At 33.5% G+C, this 22,677-nt stretch overlaps 1 protein-coding gene across 1 annotated transcript; it reads right to left on the reverse strand.

The window, feature by feature from the left end:
- Positions 1–340: 340 nt before the first annotated feature.
- LOC120181893 (E3 ubiquitin-protein ligase At1g12760-like) lies at positions 341–4,599 on the reverse strand. Its single transcript, XM_039186925.1, has 5 exons — positions 4,427–4,599; positions 1,613–2,455; positions 1,406–1,531; positions 1,040–1,328; positions 341–615 (listed from the first exon to the last, which is right to left on the reverse strand). Exons 2-5 carry the CDS (start codon positions 2,266–2,268, stop codon positions 361–363), a joined length of 1,326 nt encoding a protein of 441 aa, XP_039042856.1. The 5' UTR covers positions 2,269–2,455; positions 4,427–4,599; the 3' UTR covers positions 341–360.
- Between the last annotated feature and the right edge of the window lie 18,078 nt (positions 4,600–22,677).

Raw genomic sequence — 22,677 nt, forward strand, 5'->3', positions numbered from 1 at the left:
AAATCTTATTAACAGAGAAGCCTTCATCTCTTAATTTGTTTTCTAATTCATTTGTTCCAAGAATTGAATCGAATCCCTTGAATGAATCTCGAATTTGAAATAATTACCTAATTGCTTTGAATATCCCATCAAATTTATAAAATTTTCATTACATTGAAATTAAACATACAAAAACCTGAAAAAATTCTTGCAAATTCTGCAATATTTTATATATCTCTTCTATCATTTCAGCCACTAATCAAATTTCATTTCGATTCATGCAATCACCCTTAACAGATGACAGATGACAGATTTCTTGCACGTCCAAAGGATCAATATATTATACTTCTACCCTATCTTCATTACACTATCATTATTGAACTAAAACGCGGAATTGGTAGAACTGTTACCGGTCCTTGCCTCACCTCGTCGCTGGTTATCGTTTGCTCCAGAGAGAGAACTTAAGATGGTGGCACTTGTGCCCGAGATTGTGTCCCGTAACTCGCTCTTGCAAAGAGGGCAGGAAGCGTTGATCTTAAGCCACTTGTCCACACATTCCTTGTGCATAAAATGAGAACACGGCAACTCCCTCAGTTCATCATTGTTTGCGTATTTTGCCAAACAAATGCAGCAGATCTACACAATCTCAGTGGTGCGATTGTATCAGTATGTATCGGACGACAAAAAGACTCATAAAAAACCAAATCAGCAGACTATAATGTTTCATGAACCATTCCCAAGCAAATTTACCAGTGCTGCATATTCATCACAACTTATGTTAATCACAGAAACAGAGTGCATAATCTTATTGGTCATCCGGGAGCTCATATAGTAAAGTGATAACGGCAACTTACAAAGCTGAGCAGATTCAGAACCAAATAATATGATGGGCAGAAAATAGTAGAAGAACGTAAGAATAAAACATGCTAGATAAAACTTAATATGCTAAAATATCATTTGTGAGGTCTTCAATCATAAATTCCAACTGAAAATATGTATATGAGAGATCTGTGAGACATACAACTGAATTCTGTAAACAATAATCAAAAGAAAGACTCACTGCATCCTCTCCGGAGATGATGCGCTCCTTTTCAGTTCCAGCAGCCACAACTCCACCCTCGCCGGCACCCGAGCTTATTTCCCTACCATCATTTCTACTTTTATTTGCCTTGAACTTGTAAGTAGGTAAAGCATTTATGGATTCGGATGTGGCACCTCTAGTCTGCGATAGATCCTCTCTAAATCCAAGGACAGAGATTATACAAGGCAGACAACAGCAGATCGTGGCACATATAATGAAGGGCATTGCATATCCAATATAGCTAAACGTAAGAAAAACTATACATAACCTGCAAAGCAGAAAAAGGAACTCTTGGAAAAGTACAAATTAAAAGATGAAAGCAAAAAATGCCACTAGGCCCACTACCTGTACATGTTAGGAGCCTCACTAGCAGATGAATGCCCACCAAAGATCCAGACATTGCCAACCACAAACCAAACAGCAAAGAAGCAATCTAAAGCCATTTTGAAGTATTCAACTAGCGCTTTAACTCTACAGGATAAAGACCAGTAGATCGGCAACTAAATTGTACTTTGTATGTCTCATTTCAAATTATCAATAAGAAAACCGTACCTTGCACTTGTTACTACTGCATTTTGACCACCTCTAGGAGATGTAGTTGCAGTATGCTGATCACCCCCATCAGAAGTCCTAGTAACTGAGAGCGAAAAGGGTCCAGCAGGGACATTAATACGTGAAGTGTTGCGATGTTGAGCTGAGTCTTGCTCAAAAACCTGGTTACGGTGCCAGTAACGCCAATACAGAAGAGGTACGGCTGTTACACATCCAGATGCATAACCCACAATCCACACAAACAACGGTTTACGGGGATGCTCATTCCTTGACAAAGCCAGGACAATAATAGATGCCACAATATGGCTCACTGTAAGAACCAGTTCAATAGAAATCCACAAACCAGAATTCAATGGACTCCGACGACGACGGGCAGTCCCTCTCCCTATGGCAGATGAAGTTCTTGAGTTCATAACATTGGAAGAAGATGTTGGAGGTTCAGAAACTAGCGCTCTTGTACTACTAGACGGTATGTCATCACGCTGTAAGACATCCAAACCATTTGAAGTTGTTTCATGAGACAAGTTTGATGAGGAAGCATCACCACTCCTTGGTATGTCAATAACATGTTCACTTAAGTTGTCTGATCGCGCCATTAACAATTGACAGGTATCAGCTATATTTTCAGAATGCAGTTCCAAAGAGGAAACACCCATCTAAGTTCACCAACACAGCTGGAAATGATGTAAGAATGGAAATCTAAAACAAGGTTATCAGCTTCATGTACCACTTCTTAACAGCACTGAAACAATGGGCACTTTTGTGCCTTGTATTTGTCAAGTTCCAATGATCAACTTAAATTATTTGCCACCGTAAGATGCATAAATTAACAATTCCTGTTTCCTGAGAATGAAAATGCAACTAAATCAGAAAATATACCGAGATATCTTATGATCTTATCCCTTCTGGATTTGAATATAAATGAAAAGATAAACATATATAATAAAAGTATAATTCTGAAATACAAAGGGACTATAACAACCAACATCCACAAAAATTATAAACTTCCATTCACACAACAAATTTAAAAGAAAGAAACGAAAATTATTTGCCAGCACAATATAACTGATATAAACAAGACTGTTTAGATCATAGTCACATGGATCGCGGTACGCTCCGGTACGGGAACGTGAAACAGGATCACAATTCGCTAGGTCCCTAAAATTCGGTACAAGGGGGTAGACTCATTTAAGATCGCTCCAGTACGATGTACCAATTTCTTAGGTTGCTATTTTTCTATATCAAATTTTATAAGTAACTATAAATATTAGGAATAAAATAAAAGAAATTAAAACTTCCTTAATAACTGAAATAACACATAAAAAAAACAGGGATTTAAACAGATATTTACCCTTAACCAAAAACAAGGAAATGGGGAAAAGCCAAAACGATTGCGTTTTGCTTAATATATATATGTAATCATATAAGCCAAAACGGGCTGATTTTCATTTTGTTTCATTTCTCAGTTTTGAGAGAGAGAGAGAGAGAGAGAGAGAGAGAGGGGGGAGATACAACCGGCGCCCAAATTCCGGTGGGTTTTCCGCCGCGTCATCATCGGCCGCCACCGTACGCCAGCATCGAAATTAAAAGAGAGATGTCACCCGAAGCGTTTCCTCACCCTTGTTTTAGATCCAAGGTTAGTTTCGCCTAAAAATGGGTCTATCAACGTAGATCTACAAAGAAATCTTCAACTTTTTTCGTCTCCGACGATTTTGGAACGACCTGGAACGCGTTCGTACCGAATGGTATAAGCTTTCGTACCGAATCACGATTTTGGAACGACCTAGAACGCGTTCGTACCGCGTTTTGGATCGCAGCGTACAGTAAATAGATCGTAGGCTATTGAGCGATTTATGTAACGTTAGTTTAGATGCATTATGGCCGACATCTGGAATCACTTGCACTCTCATATTATAACCCTTAAACTACACATCAGTGCAACAAGGTTAAATGCAAATTTTTCCAAACTCTTTGCATCTATTTTCTTTCTAATTTATTAATGAATTGAACACTCAAGCCTCAACCAAACAAAGGCCATGAACACTTTCTCATGACAAACCTGAAATTAAGAGCAGAATTCAGTTTAAACGGTATATAGTCAATTGCACATTTACAATTTCGTTCAGAAAAAGAGGAGACAGGGAAATCAAAATTCCTCAATAATCTTAACCAACATAACATTAGTAACGGCTTCAGTATTGGGAGAAAAGGAAATTAACTTTGTTTCAAGAACTAATTTTTTGACCACAGTAAACACCCCGCCTCCGCCTACCCCAAAGCCCCCACGCCAGCGGCACCCACCCACCCCTATAAAAAAAAGACGGTGACCATTTCAATGAAAAATCCCTATAAAATGAAAGAGTGGTGACAAATCCGAAGATGACCATTACATTTCTTTAGCTCACATTTTTATCTAAATCGTATTAGTTCTCTTTCTTGATTTCCTCTTCAATGAAATTCGAAGAGGAAAAAACCCCATTTGTAAAACAAGCTCAAATATATAGAATCTTTAAAAAAATCTATCGAAATTGCCGCAGTTCAGATCAATCAGTATCTAGGCAAATACACTCAGTTCCTCGATCAACACAAAACTCTATACCCCCGAGCCGCACAAGTGGAATCGTTGACTAAGATTAAAAAATCAAAATGAAACTTGTGAAACACAAAACCACCCAACCTCACTCAACGAACACCCCAAAAATACAAAATTCAATCTAAAAGCAGCAGATTAAAAAAAAACCTAAAACAACAATTAGGATATACACGAATGAAAAAAAAAATAGGCAAACACGCAAGAGGGAGAGAGGATCGTACCAGAAAGGACTGAACCGGGGAGAATTGAATTGAGATTTTCAGAAGCTAAGGAGTGGAACGGAGAAGACCGAAAGGGGCGTCTACATTGAGTTAATGAATGAACTGCGAGTTTCTGCTGCTTTTTCAGCTTTGGAAAGAGTGCGCCAAGTGAAAGCGCGTGAGGAGGGTTTAGTTTGTATTGCCACATAATAATGTCATACTCCTATATTAAATTATGTTTTGTTATAATATATTTAAAGTAAAATATTTTTAGACTTTAATTTAATTTATTCAAAATTTTTAAAAAGTTTTGAAAATAATTGAAAGTTCATTAAATTCGGATTTGAGCAAAAATGGTAAAGGGTGTCAAAGTGCATCCATGCACCCCTACAATGCATCCATACAATTGTACTAGTGCATCGATGCACCATGCAGTGCATCCATGTACTCCATTTCAAATGTACTTAGTGCATCGATGCATCCTGCTGTGCATCGATGCATCTTGATGTGCATCCATGCACGAAGGCTGCAACGGCTAGTAACGGTTAGTTTATTTGAATTTAATAAAGGGATATCGATGCACCATGATAGTGCACCGATGTACCATGATAGTGCACCGATGCACCATGTTATGGGCAACCTTTTTGAGTAGAAAAATCATCCCCAAACGGCTCTAAAACATCCCCAACGGCTATATACAACATCAAACACATTCCAAACTATAAATACAAGCTAAGGACACTTGAATAATAGAGAGAACAACTATCCAAGCAATCAAACACAAGAGAAGAGTTTTTCATTATTTTTTCAACTTTCTCTTGTAAATATTTTATTCTTGTGAGCTCAATCTTGTAAACACCTACCTTAGAGAGGTTTTCTTGTTTACTTATTTTATCCTTTATAAAGGGGAAAAGTTCTAGCTTATCTCGTGTAAAAGTTAGGGAAAGGTTCTAGTTTAGCCCGAAAAAACTAGGGAGTTGTAAGGTTATCTCTTTGTCTTCAAAAGAAAGAACAAATTAGTGAATTTGTTAGAAAATCATTGGTGTTGAGCTAAGGTAGTGGACGTAGACTTTGGTTTAGAAAGTCCAACCACTCTAAATCGTTGTGCAATTTTCTATCTTTCAATCTCCTTACTCCCTAAACTCAAAAACCGTTCCGACCCCTTTTTGCAAACCATCCAGTTATCGAATCAAGCTTCCGAAAATCCCAACAATTGATATCAGAGCCTAACTCGTTAAGAAGGTTTAATCACCTTGAGACGATCCTCGATGAAGCTCTACCAATTTACGACGCAACCGATAAAGAAATGACTTTTTCCTCCGGTGCTTATTATCTTGAAGAATATCCCATTATGGATTCACAACCTGTCAACAAGCCACTCTTCTTTAATGGAGCAAATTATGCACATTGGAATAATAAGATGATGTACTTTATTCAATCCTACAATATAGGAGCTTGGAACTCAATCATGGACGGTTACTCCTCTCCACCCGACAAGAACAACGATTGGAGAAGAGAAGAGCAGAAAAATTTCCAGCTTAACTCTAAGGCTATACATATTCTATTATGTGCTTTAGGCCCAAATGAATATAGAATAATCTCATCTTGTTCCAGTGCCAAAGAGATTTGGGATAAGCTCCAAGTTACTCATGAAGGAATCGACGAAGTGAGTGAATCAAAGAAAAGTCTTCTCAACCATAGCTACGAGAACTTCAAGATGAAATCCGATGAAGACATCAAAACTATGACGGATAGATTTTATGTGATTGTCAACGATCTTAAGGGATATGAAGAAGTAATCCCTAATGAGAAGCTTATGAGGAAGATGATCTACTCTCTTCCAAAGGAGTGGCAATCGAAGAAGACAACCATTATCGAAGCAAGAAACTTAAAGTCTCTCACTCTCGACGAGCTAATTGGTTCCCTTCTCACTCATGAGATGATGGTGAAAGAATATGAAGAAAGGGAAGAGAAGAAAAACAAGAAGAAGAAGGAGGTAGGCATTGCCTTCAAATCCACCAATGAAAGCTATCAAGATTCAAGTGATGAGGTGGATGAAGACGATGATGAACAAGAAGAAGAGATGGTCAAGCTCTTGAAAGAACTCAAGAGATTGATGATTTCCAAGGAAGTGAAACATGAATCAACCAAGAAGAAGAGTCCCCCGATATGTTTCAATTGTCAAAGAAAGGGGCATGTCAAGTATGAATGCCCTCTTCTAAAGAAAAAGGGGAAGAAGGCATTTGTTGCATCTTGGAGTGATGAAGATGATTCCAATGATGAAGATGAAGTAGTCAACCTATGCCTCATGACCACTCAAGAAGAATTCGAGGTATCTTCTAACTCAAATGAATTTAATTTATTTACTTTTGATGAGTTACAAGATGCTTATAATAGGTTGTATTTGGAATTTGAGACCATGAATTCCAAATATACAAAATTAATTTCAAAACTCAAAATTAAAGATAATTTGATTTTGAAAGAAAAAGTTGATTTTGAAAATCAAAATGAAATTTTAAAAAATAATTTAGAGCTTTCAAAAATCAAAATAAATGATTTAGAAAAAGAAAATTTTGAGTTAGGAGTTAAGCTTGAAGGCTTAACAAAATAAAAAGAATTAATTTCTAAAAATAACCTATTATGTTTAAAAATGGCAAAATGCTCACATTGTCATTTTTATGGTCATTTGGGACATACTTGTCCTTTAAAGAAAGGAAAACATTTTAAAATTAGACAAGTATGGGTTCCTAAGGGAACAAGGGGCATTGAAACTAACATCCAAGGATCCAAAGCAATTTGGATACCAAAATCGAAATGAATGTCTCTTGTAGGTGTGTGGGAGCAATGATGATGAAAATGGTGATATTCAAGATGCTCTAGCCACACATGAAAAGGAATTGGTAACCTCTAAGCTTAATGTTTTTAATTTTAGTTATTTGGTTGCTCATATGATTTATGCATGCATGAGTTTTGATTTTAAATGATTATGCATTGTTTTTAATCTCATGTATGTTTAAAAAAATGGTTATGATGAAAATTTTAAATTTTTAATAAATTTTTTTAGTTCATCATAATAAAATTTTGGTCAGAATTGGTTTAATGCAAATGATATCTCTCTAACAATTGATATCAATTTTTCAAAAACTTTGATTTTACAAATTTTAATTGTTTTTGATCTAAATTTAATTGTTTATGCATGTGATTTAAATAATATCTCTCTAACAATTGATATCAAAATTTTCAAATGAATAACATTTTTGGAAAACTTTATGCATATGCACTTAATTTCAATAATTAATATTGCATAAAGTATTTTAGACTTGGATATATTGAATTTCATGTATTACTAACATGTTTTTTATTCTTTGTTGAAATTCAATTTTGTTTAAGTGTCATGATCCTAAAAGCTTTTTTTGTTAGGAATGCATTTATTGAGGGGGAGCTTTGATTTTTCAAATAAGTTTTAAAATGTCAAATTTACTACTTACTCCCCAAAGTTATTTTGAACTTCAAAGATTGAATTATTTTTGATATAACAAAAAGGGGGAGAAGTTTTTGGTTTGAAAAATTCAATTTCTTAATGAAAAAGGGGGAGCAACATTTTCATATATTTTCAAACAATTGGTACTTGTTACCAATTGGTATCTTTTTCATTAAACATTTTTTAAGGGGAGTTTTGCCAAAAACAATTTTTCAAATGTTTTGTTATATCAAAAAGGGGGAGATTGTTGAATTATGTTTTGATATAACAAATTTAAGGCAAAATGTTTTTGGACTTCAATTGAATTTATTCAAATTTTTTAAAAGGTTTCAAAAATAATTCAAAGTCATTAAATTCGGATTTGAGCAAAAATGCTAAAGGATGTCAAAGTGCATCCATGCACCCCTGCAGTGCATCCATGCACCTGCACTAGTGCATCGATGCACCATGCAGTGCATCCATACACCTGCACTAGTGCATCGATGCACCATGCAGTGCATCCATGCACTCCATTTCGAATGCACTTAGTGCATTGATGCATCCTGATGTGCATCGATGCATCCTGATGTGCATCCATGCACGAAGGATGCAACAACTAGTAACGGCTAGTTTATTTGAATTTAATGAAGGGGTATCGATGCACCATGATAGTGCACCGATGCACCATGTTATGAAAAGCCTTTTTGAGTAGAAAAATCATCCCCAAACGGCTCCAAAACATCCCTAACGGCTATATACAACATCAAACACATTCCAAGGTATAAATACAAGCTAAGGACACTTGAAGAATAAGAGAACATCTATCCAAGCAATTAAACACAAGAGAAGAGTTTTTCATTATTTTTTCAACTTTCTCTTGTAAATATTTTGTTCTTGTGAGCTCAATCTTGTAAACACCTACCTCAGAGAGGTTTTCTTGTTTATTATTTTATCCTTTTGTAAAGGGGAAAGGTTCTAGCTTATCCGTGTAAAAGCTAGGGAAAGGTTATAGTTTAGCCTGAAAAAACTAGGGAGTTGTAAGGTTATCTCTTTGTCCTCAAAAGAAAGAACAAATCAGTGAATTTGTTGGAAAATCCTTGGTGAGGAGCTAAAGTAGTGGACGTAGACTTTGGTTTAGAAAGTTGAACCACTCTAAATCACTGTGCAATTTTCTATCTTTCAATATCCTTACTCCCTAAACTCAATCCGACCCCTCCTTACAAACCGTTCCGGTTGTTGAATTGAGCTTCCGAAAATCCCAACACCCTATATAGTAGTCCCGAGGTATGTACATTTGAGACTGGGATAGATGTTTTAAATAAGGTGTTAGATGTGATTAATTTATCAAATTTGCTCTAATTCATGGAGATAATTAAAGAGTCCGTTCAAATTGAACCCATAAATATGAAAAGTAAGAAGATCATAAAAACTTTGTAAATATGGCAGGGAATGATATCATATCAAAGAGGATTATGAAGGAATCTTTCTATATCCAAGGAGATCTTCAATCAAAGGAAAGAATGAGACTAATTGATTTGTATGGATGCTAATTCAATTGAGTTTCTTTAGATAGAAAGATTTGTAATTAATAAGGCTCATCTTAATCATTTATCTAGATTGATCTTAGTCACCCATTGTAAGGGGATTTAATTATAAATAGATGTATTTCCCACCTTATTTGTACTCTTTTTTTTTCATTTCATTTGGTGGAATACAAAGAGCATTCACCCAACTCTCTCTTGTTTGTGTGAGTTATCTCATTCCCAAATTCTTTTGTGCTTCCGCGTTGTACTAAGCCTTCTAGCTTAGTGTTCTTCAGGCTGACTTAGGTGCAAAACGTCCAAGAGTGGTTTCAAAGCATCTAAGGTCACAATTTCTGTGTTTAAGGCTCCAAAGGCATGACAAGTGGTATCAGAGCGAGTCTTTGTGGGAGACAACGATCGTTTTGTACGTGCTTGATAAAAGTGGTAAACCAGGTAAGTTTGATTTACTTATTGTATTAACAATTTACTTTGGTAGTTAAGTTGACAATGATTTGCACTCGAGCTAGTTAGGGGTGATCGAGCTAGTTTGTGACAAGGAGTTTGAGATGGCAAAACCAAGAGCTAGAACTTTAAGGGAGTTGATAGCTTCGGTAGAAGAAAGGGTTACTAGGTTGGAAGAGTTAGACAGTCAGACCCATAAAGAGGTGTAGAAGATACTCGACGAGTTCAATGTAGAAACTTTCGAGTACGTGATAAATGTGCTGGATAAAAGGTTAGAAATCTTAACTTCGTTGGAAATAAGGGTCATAGGACTTGAAAAGGTCGAGAAATAGGCCCAGGTGACCCAGGGTGTTGTGGAGCCCCACCTTGATAAATTGGAGTCCATGGAGGACAGGTTCAAGGACGAGACGCACCGAGTTCTCAATGAGTCAGAGATGGTTCAAGGGAGTAATGCCCATATACAAGGCTACAATGAGTGAATGAGGTGCGCTTAAAACCTTCTTGGAAGGACTTAAACTAGGGGTAAAGCTTGCAGTGGAGCAAGGTGATGCCTAGAGACTTTCAGAGGCCATAGTTGTAGAGCTTGCGGGGGGCAAGTAAACCAACATAGAGTCATCCAGGCCCATGTCGAGCGAATGAGGTAGTGGTGGGGGAGACCAAAGAAAGGTGAACTACCAAGATAGTGGAGAAAACTTTTCGAATGGCCAATGTGGGCCATCGACTGTTCGTAGCCAAGGGAAGCCATCAAGGGGGAATGACAGGGTTGAGTCTGTGGTGGAGAAGAAGGCGAGAAAAAAGGAGATCAAGTGTTATTTCTATGATGGTCCCATGTGATAAGAGGATATCTCAAGAAAAATAGACTAATTGACATCGTCAAAGGGATAGACGAGTCTGGAGAGGGAGCAACAAGATGTGGTGTGACTATAGGTGTTAAAGTAGTCAACCTAGGATCGGAACGTGATGAGACTTTATATGTCAAAACAGTCAAGTACGAGGGGAAGACTGGTGAGATAGCAAGTAAAGCCATCAAGCCGATGGTAAAGAGGAAGAATTTAAAGTACTATCGGTGCAAGGGGCCTCACAAGGTGGGGATGTGCCCAAATCGATCCAAGCAGTCCAGGGGAAGGATTAGGCTGATGATAATGAGCCTGTAAGACTTAGTGTGATAAGGTTTGTTTCTGCCAAGGCGAGTGGTCACCAAGTGCAGAAATGGATAGCCATGTCCAAGGAGGCTAGAGAGCTCTCTGAGCATGTTCAAACGGTGAAGAACAGGGCTTCAAAGACTATAAGTGAAGAAGGGTCAAAATGAGCTAAGCTAATAAGGGACAAGGCAACTGTGGAACCACCAACGGGCAAGGTGGGAAATGAATGAAGGACTTCGAGTAAGAAGTACCAACGTAATAGGAGGAAACATACTTCAAGGAAAAAGAGAAAATATAACAAGGGAGCACTGAACTTCAGAAAGGAAGGATCGATGCATGGAGTGTCAGACTTCTTGGAGAAAGAAGGGCTGACGCATTTTAGAGTAAATGCAACAGAAAGGGAAGTACATCTCGAACACAATTCTAGTGTTTCTAAGTTTGATTTGTCATATTTGACGAGTATAGGTGTGGAGAAACCTAACCATCCTTGTAGAGAGGCCAAAGGTTTGAGGGATAATTCCAAGCCTTCACCAAAAGGACAATGGAGTCCAAGTACAAACAAATCAAAGTTGATAGAAGAATGCTCCTATGGGGGGAGATGTACCCAAAGGCGAAATCACTTGGATGCAAGAGCCAAAGCAAGCACAACCTGTATAGGAATGCTAAGTCCTTATGGAGGGACGTGAGCAAGCCAAGGCATCGAACAATGAATGTGATAGGGGGAATGGCGCGAAGGATCATGGAGTTACATGGCGGCAGGAGCCAAGGCAAGCAGTTTGTATGGGGGATCGCAACAAGCCAAGGCATCGAGATGGGCAAGTCCAAGTACAATCCAATAGTGCGATGAGGGCGTCGCTAGGTTCGGTGTGAGAGAATGTCATGCCCCTAGAGAGTAGGCCCGAGACATGTGTGCTTGAAACCAAGACATAGGTTCTCAAGAAGGTATTGGACGTGACTAATCCATCAGACTTGGCCCAATCCATGGAGAAAGCTAAGGAGCCCATTCTCATTAAATCTTCAAATATGGAAAGTGACAAGAAGATCATAAGAGTTTGGAAAATATGATAGGGATGATGTCATATCAAAGAGAATTGTGGAGGAATCTTTCCATAACCAATGTGACATTCAATAAAAGGAAAGAACAAGACTAATTTATTTGTATGAATACTAATTTGATTGAGTTTCCTTAGATAGAAAGATTTATAATTAATAGGGATAATCTTAGCCATTGATCTAGATTGATCTTAGCCGTCCATTGTAAGGGGATTCAACTATAAACAGAGGCCTTCCCCACCTCATTTGTACTCACTTCACTTTTCATTTCATTTGGTGGAATACAAAGAGCATTCACCCAACTCTCTCTTGTTTGTGTGAATTATCTCCTTCCCAAGTTCTTTTGTGCTTCCGCGTTGTACTAAGCCTTCTAGCTTAGTGTTTTTCAGGCTGAATTAGGTGCAAAACACCCAAGAGTGGTTCCAAAGCATCTAAGGCCACACGTTCCCGAGTTTAAGGCTCCAAGGGTGTGACAATAACAATAACAACAACAATACTAAAGTAGTGTAGGGATTGGACCTCATTCGTTTGCTTGGATAGGTTTCTTACGAATAATAATAAGAATAATAACAATATGCCTTTTTTTGCTTCTTATTTTTTTCGATTTCAAACCCTTTAGTTTCAATATTTCTCTTTTATTTAATCAAATTTTTGGCGCAATAACAGCATCGGTCATAAATATAATAAAACTAATTAAAAGTAAAATATCAAATTATATACTAAGATAAATTGCCAACGAGTGTTGATACAAGTGGTTGAGATTCAGGAATTTGAGTTTGTAAGACCAAATTCGAATTCTACCACTTTCACTCTTGGTTTTTGTACCACACTGTAACGAGTGTTTGTCACTATATGTTTTAAAAAACATGTTTTAAAAAAACACTGTATCTCCAATTGTCACAGTGTTTGTCGTTATATGTTTTAATTATATTGACAAATATGTATTGCCATAAAAATTTTCCTCCTTATTTTTTTTTGTGCCAAAAAAGTTATATAATGACAAAATTTTGTAACTATAAGTGTTAATAATTATTACAAAAAACACTGTCACAAAAATAATGATAATTCACGTTTTTGTGACAAATTATATTTGTAGTTATAAATTTAACATATTGATAACATATATTATCATAACTATTTTTCTCCACTTTTTTGTTTCAAAAGTTATATTGACAATTTTTATAATTATAAGTTATAGTTGTTATAAAAAAATTATCACATCAAATAATAAAATTTAAGCTTTTTGTGTAATAAATTATTTTTGTACTTATATATTTTAATCATTATGAAAAATTATACTATCAGAACAATTTCTCCCTATTGGTTTGTGCCAAAAATATTATATAGTCACAAGTTTCGTAACTATAATATATAGTTATTATTATAGAAAAATTATCACAAAAAAACTCATTTTTTTAATTAATAAAAGATTCAAGTTTTTTTAATGAAAAGTTATGTTTTTAGTTATATATTTTGATTATAATGAAAGAATATAATTATTATTATTAAAAAAATAAAATGTTCAAAAAAAATTCTGTGATAATATATATATATATATAATTGAATGACATTTTCAAATAAAATATAATAACAAAATATATTATCAAAAATGTTTTTATTTATTTTTTACGAAGTTAGTTTGAATTTTTTTTATTAATTATAATTATGTACATCATTTAATCAAGTAAAGAATTTGAATAAACAAATATGCATAATTAAACAAATCAAAAGCAATTTCATTTAGAAATGTACAAACAATCATAAACCCTTATCTTTCTATCGTTCTAAGGGTATTATATCAAATTAATTGAAAATTTAAGTGTAATTAAAATCACCCTTTAATTGACGATTTTAAAGATTTTATAATTTTAACACAAACAAATTAATTAAAGGAAATCAAATTGAAGATTTCTAGGTTCTGTCGTTTACAATTGGAAATAAAATTAAATATAAATTATTACCTTATTAAATATGTGTTTTAATATTATCAAAACAAGGGAATAAGCAAACAAAAGTTTTCATTATTGTACAATATCAGGAAAAATAACCAACGAGAGTTGATTTAAACAGTAAACATTTTGATATCGTTTAAGTAAGGCCTCATGTTCGAGTTCTTATATATGCATAAAATCTCCACTGAGAGACTCGCCCATTAAAGTCAGGTGTGCGACCCAAGTCAATCCAGATTAGTCAAGGTGAAGCCTTAAAACTGATGGGTAACAAAAAAAAATATCCAGGAAAAATAATGAAAGCAAAGATTAATTAATTTTATACTTCTAGTGCTTGGGTTCTACTGCTTCATGCTAACATCTTATTGGTTTCCATAAACTCATTTAGTTGTAGTAAAAGAATAGTTTCATAACAATGTAGTTGTAGTAAAAGAGAAAAAGTAAAACAAAAGGGAGAAAGGATAACACCTTTGTTGACTGCTGGTGTTGAATTACCGGTGTCACTATGCGAGAAGCGATGGCAAAAGAATGTACCGAGAGATATAAAGAGAGATCTAGGGATTTTAATATTTGGGGAAATTGAAATTCTTAACAGATTCAAAGTGACACTCTTAAATGATATTTTAGTTACATTGAATTAAAAAAACCAAATTTATATATGATATATTATATATAATGGTGTTCTAGTAAAAGAACTTCTAATTGAAAGTTACATTTAATATATTTATTATGTTTTTTTACTTGTTTTCAGATTTTAATCTTATTTAGAATGATGATGGAACTATAGACATCAATTCCATTAAAGCCACCATTAGAGATCCGAGAGAAGCGATTGTTTGCCCAACTACGAGGCTGGTTTGCTTGGAGAATTCACATGCAAACACCAGGGGTAGAGGTTTGTCTATAGAATACATAGACAAAGTTGGTGAGCTAACTAAGAAGCACGACTTGAAGCTTCACGTTGATGGGGCTAGAATTTTTAATGTGTAACACCCATAACCCGTATAATTATACCTATACAGATTATAGATGTTATCCGAATTTCTAAAACCATTTTACGATTCGAAAGTAATTTAAAATTTATTTTCTTAAAATAGTAAATGATATTATAAAAATATCATATCATATAAAATTACGTTTCATTATAATAATTTAATTCAAAATATTTTTAATTATGAATAGTAATAGTACTCGAATAGTGAATAGTGAGCAGTGGAGGAATCGATTCCCTGTAGTAGGGGAATCGGTACGCCTTTAACAATATGGAAATTTTGCTTAAAAACCGTGGTTACTGTTCATGCTACAGTAACTTCCGAAAATTTACATATAAATTCATAAAAATTAACCTTTCATCACTATAAAAAATTTCCAAAATTAATTTAACAAATAAATTGAACATTTTCAAATTACATGCCACTATCTAAAATCAAATTTCACAATAGGATATCTCACTGATATTGAAATATACCTCTTGATGCTTGATGTCGTTCTGAACTCTTTATTCTTATACTTTGCTTTTTACCTACGCATGAAAATCATCACACGCTAAGTATAAACTTAGTGAGGCAATTAAAATATTTAACAGTGCAATACAATTCATGCATGATTTTCAATATCAAATATCAAATTTCCATAAAATCATTTTACTAACATATCCGATATTTTACCATGATCAAAATAATATAAAATCTCTTACCATTTATCCCATAAGCTCGTAAGCTTATTTTACCAAAATACTTACCATTTAAATTCCATAAAGCTCGTAAGCTTATTTTTCCTATATACTTGCCATTATTCCGTAAGCTCATAAGCTTATTTGCATGGTTACCATTTATTAACCAATAAAACATAATCCATAGCCACCCAATATTAAACCTTGAGGACCCTGGGTATTCGAGTAATATTTGCACCGTAGTGCTACACATAAGGTCGTGCCCACCATATACACCGAAGTGTATTACACATAAGGTCGTGCCCACCATATACACCGAAGTGTATTACGCATAAGGTCGTGCCCACCATATACACCGAAGTGTATTATAAACCTACAGCTGCTATACTCTATGGCATGCCAACTATACCCTGTCCCTCAATGACTTACTTGGGCATATAGTCTATTTTATTCGATCCATCCATGGCAAAGTATATTATCAAATTTAACATTGGGCAGTTCATACCCGAAAACATTCATGGTAAAATATCACATTTTTTTTCATGATCAATGCATTTTAATTTCATACTCTGACATCTCAATGTCAATTTATAAAAAATGATATAAAATCATGCCGATATAAACAAGGTCGACTTATCGCAAGTCTTCCTTATGATGTATAAAACATCCATGTATAATTTCATGCATGTATTGCACTCACCTTGACACTTTATGTCTTTCAAAATATATGAGCCTCACTATTGTCCACAATATACCCTTTTTATACTTGACTTGCTTCAATTGCAAATCAACCATGATCTGTATAAATCACAAATTTATAACAATACATATGTTAGTATGTTACTAACATAAATACATTCCACCATATCTCCATACTAAATTTGAAATTCATCATCTATCAAAATATTCAACTCTTAATAATTCCTTATAAAATTGGAACCAACTTTTCCAATTTACTCAAAATGGTCTTCACCATTTTACCACTTAAATTCTTAATACCAATAATTCCAACATTGAAATTATTTCCATTCAAATGCTTTTACAAAAGCATAAATACATTTAAGTACCCCAACTATGAAATTGTTGTACTTAAATCACCAATCATTTCAATCTTCCCAAAATAATCAATTTCACATCTAACACTCATTTCAATTCTCAAACAACGAATTTCCAGCATAGTACATCAATTATACAACTCTTACACAACAACCCATTAATTTTCCAGAATTCAAACAACTCGCACTACCCTTAAAGAATCATTATTCTGTATTGATATAAACACTGGAATTCAATTCTGTTTCTTCCGTTAATAAACTAGACTCGAATACGAATCTATCCATAAAAAAACTCTTCTAATTCATTATGTACAATTTATGGTGAATTTTCAAAGTTCACCAACATAATCTGTTTTGTACAGAATTCTGCAGTCCGACTTTTCTGACCTTTCCTCAGTTAAAAATTCATATATATTTGTATACAACTTAAAATTGATCTCCGTTTGTTTTAAACAAAACTAGATCCATATATGAACACAATATATAAAAATAACCTCCAAATTATTTTTATATATTTTCTGATGAATTTTTGAACCTACTGCCAAATCCAAAATCTAACTGTTTCTTTTAAATTCATCCCTAGGTTCTTCATCAATTTTCCAAAATTTATGAATTTATCCCAAACTTTTCAAAACTTACGAAATGATCCCCAATTTTTCTAAGGCTTGTAGAATACTTCCTTCAACATTTCCAACTCATATCAAATTTTTTCATAATTTTTCTCACTCAAACAATCCATGACCAAAATTTAAAGAACAAGTTCTAGAAAGATTAAACATGTTCTAATCATCTTTTATGCTTGAATATGAATCAACTACTTCACAAACATCAAAATCCATCATCAATTTCATGATCCATTTTTATGAACACAAACCCTTAAATTTAGGATCTTTGAACACCAACAAGATTACCATGACATATTGGTACCAAAAGATAGAGTTTTTCGTATACAACCATTTTCTATATACAACTTACACAAAATCATAAGTAAATTGCTTGAAAAATGGAGTTGAAATTTTTCTCTTACCTAGGAGAAACCCACGGCAAGCTTGGATTAGGAAGAAGATGAAAATACTCCTCTATTATTGATAGTCTAATATAAAATAATCCAACACATGAATAATGAAATATTTTATTCAAATCAATAGGAAATTCCATTTTTACCATTAATGAAATTCCATATTGACCATAAAACCTATACACCTCATCCTTATCATCTTTCAAAGTCAAAGATGAATTATGTTGACTTTTAATTCCGAAATTCCCCTTGAATTTTCAAAATTTGCGTTTTAGTCACTAAATTCCACTGTTTCGATTAAATCTAAAAAATTGCATATTTCCAAACCAACTTTCTCTGATCTAAAATATTACAATAATATTTCCAACCATTTTATAACATCCTTCAATTTTTGTAAAATTCCAATTCGATCGGAATTTACCGATTCCTTATCGGCTTTAACTCTTTCTAATTTTCTTTACTAAAATTCCAAATCCAACAATATGATTTCCATAAAACTCCAATCTCAAGAGTAAACCATATATTTATGGAATAAAATTATTTTTAGGAAATTATCACTTAATTCCCTAAACTTTTTCCCATACTTTCTACTTTGACCATCAAACTTTCAAAATTTTCATTTTGGTCATTGTCTAAATTTTTGGGGTATTACAATTCTCCCCTCCTTAAGAAAATTCGTCCTCGAATTTTAAAACTTTCTATAAAAATCGTAACTCCCCTTAATAAGGATTGCACTTTCCATTGAAATTTTTTAAAGATCATGCAAATCATTATATTTGGAAACTATTTAATCCAAATCTTCAACTTGATATGAAAATATCTACACATTTTCATTTTATCCTTTTTTCTCAAGTAAAGTCCTCAACATTATGATTTTGCTAAATCACTTTGACTAGAGGAATTGTTTTGTTATGCAATTCTTTGATTTCTTGAGCTAAGATCCAAATTGATTATTCTTTATAATCAAATCCGTTTGTATCTTAATTTCCTCTGATGAAATGACATATGAAATATCCAATCGATACTTTCTAAGCATCAACACATGAAAAATATTTTATACTTTGTCCAACTCTGGTTCCCAAATACCTCCAGAGTTAATGTTAATTGATAATCCATCAGTCCAACTCTTTTAATATCTCATAAATTCCAATGAATCTTAGATTTAGTTTTTCTTTGCATTTAAGGCAACATCTTTTTCCAAGGTGATACTTTAAGAAAACTTTATCACCTTCATGGAAATTAAATCTTTTTTCACTTCAAGTTTACATAAGACTTTTGCCGATCCAATATCATCTTGAGATTATCATTACTTCATCCTCAACCTCTTTCAATAAAAATCTAGATCAACAAAATTTTGATCTTTTAACTCGAACCCACTCATTGGTGTTCGACATTTTCTCCATAAAACTTCACACGGAGTTATCTTGATGCTTGATTTAATAATTTCATTGTAGAAAAATTCTACTAAAAATAAATACTTTTCTTTCCCACGATTCCTTAAATCAAACTTGCACTCAGCATATCTTCCAATATCTGAAAAGAACTTTTTTTTTACCATCCGTCTGTGGATGAAATTCGTACTGAAATTCAATAAGTACCCAAACTTTATGCAAATATTTCCAAAATCTTAAAGTGAACTTTGGATCTCTGTCCGATATAATGGAAACTGACATTCCATGTAGTCGAATTATCTCCTTGATATACAACTCTGTATATTTATCCAATGCATAGTCCATCCACATCAGAATTAAATGTGCCGATTTAATAAACCAGTCACTATCACCCAAATGGAATCCTTTTTATTTAATGTCAAAAGTAGTCTTCTAACAAAATCTATAGTGACTCTTTACCACTTCCACTCTGGAATAGCAATCAGTTGTAATAATTCCGAAAGCACTTGATTCTCAACTTTTACTTGTTGACATGTCAAACAAGAAAAGAAACAAACTTAGTAATGTTTCTTTTCATACCTGGCCACCAAAATAACTCTTTACATCTTGATACATTTTTCCCCACCTGAATGCATAGTCAGTGGACTATAATATACCCGAGAGAGAATATCTTTCTTCAACTCATCATTATGAGGAATACAATTTTTCCTCGATAAATAGATATCCATCAGAAGTGACTTCAAAGTCTTTATTCTCATCTTTTTTTTTTCTATTTCTTTCTTTTTCTTATATAATATATATTTTTAGCTCTTCTGCCATCTGCCGAGACAACATGATTAAGAAATTCTACTTCTTATAGCCAAAGCTCACCCTTTGACAATTTAGCATATAACTTTTTATCCTTAAATATTTCAAGTACAATATGAAGATAAGCATCATGCTCTATCTTTGTATTCAAGTATACTCGAATGTCATCAATACAACCACCTCAAATTAATCCAAGTAAAATTGAAATACTTGATTCATCAAGTCTATGAATGCTACCTGAGCATTTTTCAACCAACTGGCATTACTACAAACTCGTAGTATCTACCGTTTCTGAAAACTATCTTTGGAACATTTTCCTCTTTAATTTTTAACTGGTAATATCCCATTCGAATATCAATTTTTGAGAACATTGTTGCTCCTTTTTAAGCTGATCAAACAAGTCATAACTCCTTAAAATAGGATATTTGTTCTTGATAGTTACTCTGTTTAACTATCAATAATTTTTTTTCCCAATAATCTATGCATAATTGCATATATCCATTTTTCTTTTATAACCAATACCGATTTACCCAAGGTATAAAATATTCAGTCTAATGCATCCTCCATTTATCAGCTCTTGCATTTGTTTATTTATTCTTTTAGCTCAATCGCAATCATTCGATATGAATCCATAGATACAAGATCAATGCCTTAATAACCCTTAATATTGAATTCCACCTCTCAATCCGGAGGTAACCCATAATAATAAATCTAAAAAGACTTATGGAAATTCCCAAGTTATGGAAATATCATTTAATCTTACTTCAGATACTTGAGTATCTATTGCCTTAGCTAGAAAAGCTATGCATCCTTTTTACATCATCTTAATCGTAACCATTGTTGATATCACATATTGATGATTTCACTTTTTCATCAATCATTAAAATTTTTAATTTCTCTGTACTTTTTTTTTCACTTCTTGCGACCATTAACCCAACCTTATTACAGAGACCACCAACTTATGATCAAAATGATCTAAAACTCGTTAATGATAATCCCATCAGATTCATCAATAACAAAAGCTTCTGAACCTTTATCGATCATTTACTATTTGTTTGACTAACACTTGTATCATGACCGTGACCATGACCATGACCCATAGGTCTTCCACAATAATATCACTCGATATCAAGTAGAATTGAATATCTCTACTTTGGAATTCCTTATTTCTTCTTAAGGAAACTTCTATAACCTATCCAATCCAAATCCATATAAATTATTCTTGAATAATTAAAACCTTTTCCATCTCCAAGGAAAGTCTTAATGTTCACATCGTTCAATAAGAAAACTTGATAAATTTGTAGCAATAACTTCATAGCAGTTAATGCTAAAATCACACTAGTAAACAAATTTACTCCTTTTCTTATCATTACGAACTTGACACTTTTAAAGTTCTTGAGAATCCATCTCAATCTAAACAATAATTCATTGTAGCATGGAAAGTTGGACAATCCATTTTCACATATTTACCTTCACAAGGTGACTCAATCAAATTTTATGGACTTGATATTTATTCTCATTGATTCCCTAATAATTCAACTTTCTTTAAACTTTTAGCGGAAATCATATTTACCGCTTACTCAGATTCTCTTACTCAAATCATCAATGATTTAAATAATTTAATGCTTAGCTTAAATATTTCTCACTTATTTAAGCTTACTTGGATAAACCTCAGAATCATCACAGATTCAAAAATCTCCTTTGGATCCTCATCCAATTCGACTTTTCTTGTAAGCCATTCAAACTTTTAAATCAATTCTTCCACAAAATGGAGAAAAATCCTTTATAACATCCACCCTTCTAAGGTGTTTTATATAAGTCATATATGTTCCCTTTTTGTCGATTTCAATCTCGACATTCTTTTTAACCATTTCGACTTTATTACCTTTGTCTTTAATTTCAACATCTGAACATAGTCAGAATCATCATACATTATTAAAAGTAACTTTACTCCCAATAAACATCATCACAGTATATATACAAATATCAGTAACTTTTGACATCCTAGTGGCATGTATACACTTTTTAACTCAAAAACAACCTCGGTTTAGTCCTAGAATCGGCTAAACCTGTAGCTCTGATGCCAATAAATGTAACACCCATAACCCATATAATTATACATATACATATTATAGATGTTATCTGAATTTCTAAAACCATTTTACGATTCGAAAGCAATTTAAAATTTATTTTCTTAAAATAGTAAATGATATTATAAAAATATCATATCATATAAAATTACGTTTCATTATAATAATTTAATTCAAAATATTTTTAATTATGAATAGTGAATAGTACTCGAATAGTGAACAGTGGAGGAATCGATTCCCTATAGCAGGGGAATCGGTACCCCTTTAACAATCTGGAAATTTTGCTTAAAAACCGTGGTTACTGTTCATGCTACAGTAACTTCCGAAAATTTACATATAAATTCATAAAAATTAACCTTTCATCACTATAAAAAATTTCCAAAATTAATTCAACAAATAAATTGAACATTTTCAAATTACATGCCACTATCTAAAATCAAATTTCACAATAGGATGTCTCACTGATATTGAAATATACCTCTTGATGCTTGATGTCGTTATGAACTCTTTATTCTTATACTTTGCTTTTTACCTACGCGTGAAAATCATCACACGCTAAGTATAAACTTAGTGAGGCAATTAAAACATTTAACAGTGCAATACAATTCATGCATGATTTTCAATATCAAATATCAAATTTCCATAAAATC

This window comes from Hibiscus syriacus, unplaced genomic scaffold (genome assembly GCF_006381635.1).
Source record: "Hibiscus syriacus cultivar Baekdansim isolate YM2019G1 unplaced genomic scaffold, ASM638163v2 tig00112604_pilon, whole genome shotgun sequence".
In the NCBI taxonomy this organism is placed as follows: domain Eukaryota; kingdom Viridiplantae; phylum Streptophyta; class Magnoliopsida; order Malvales; family Malvaceae; genus Hibiscus; species Hibiscus syriacus.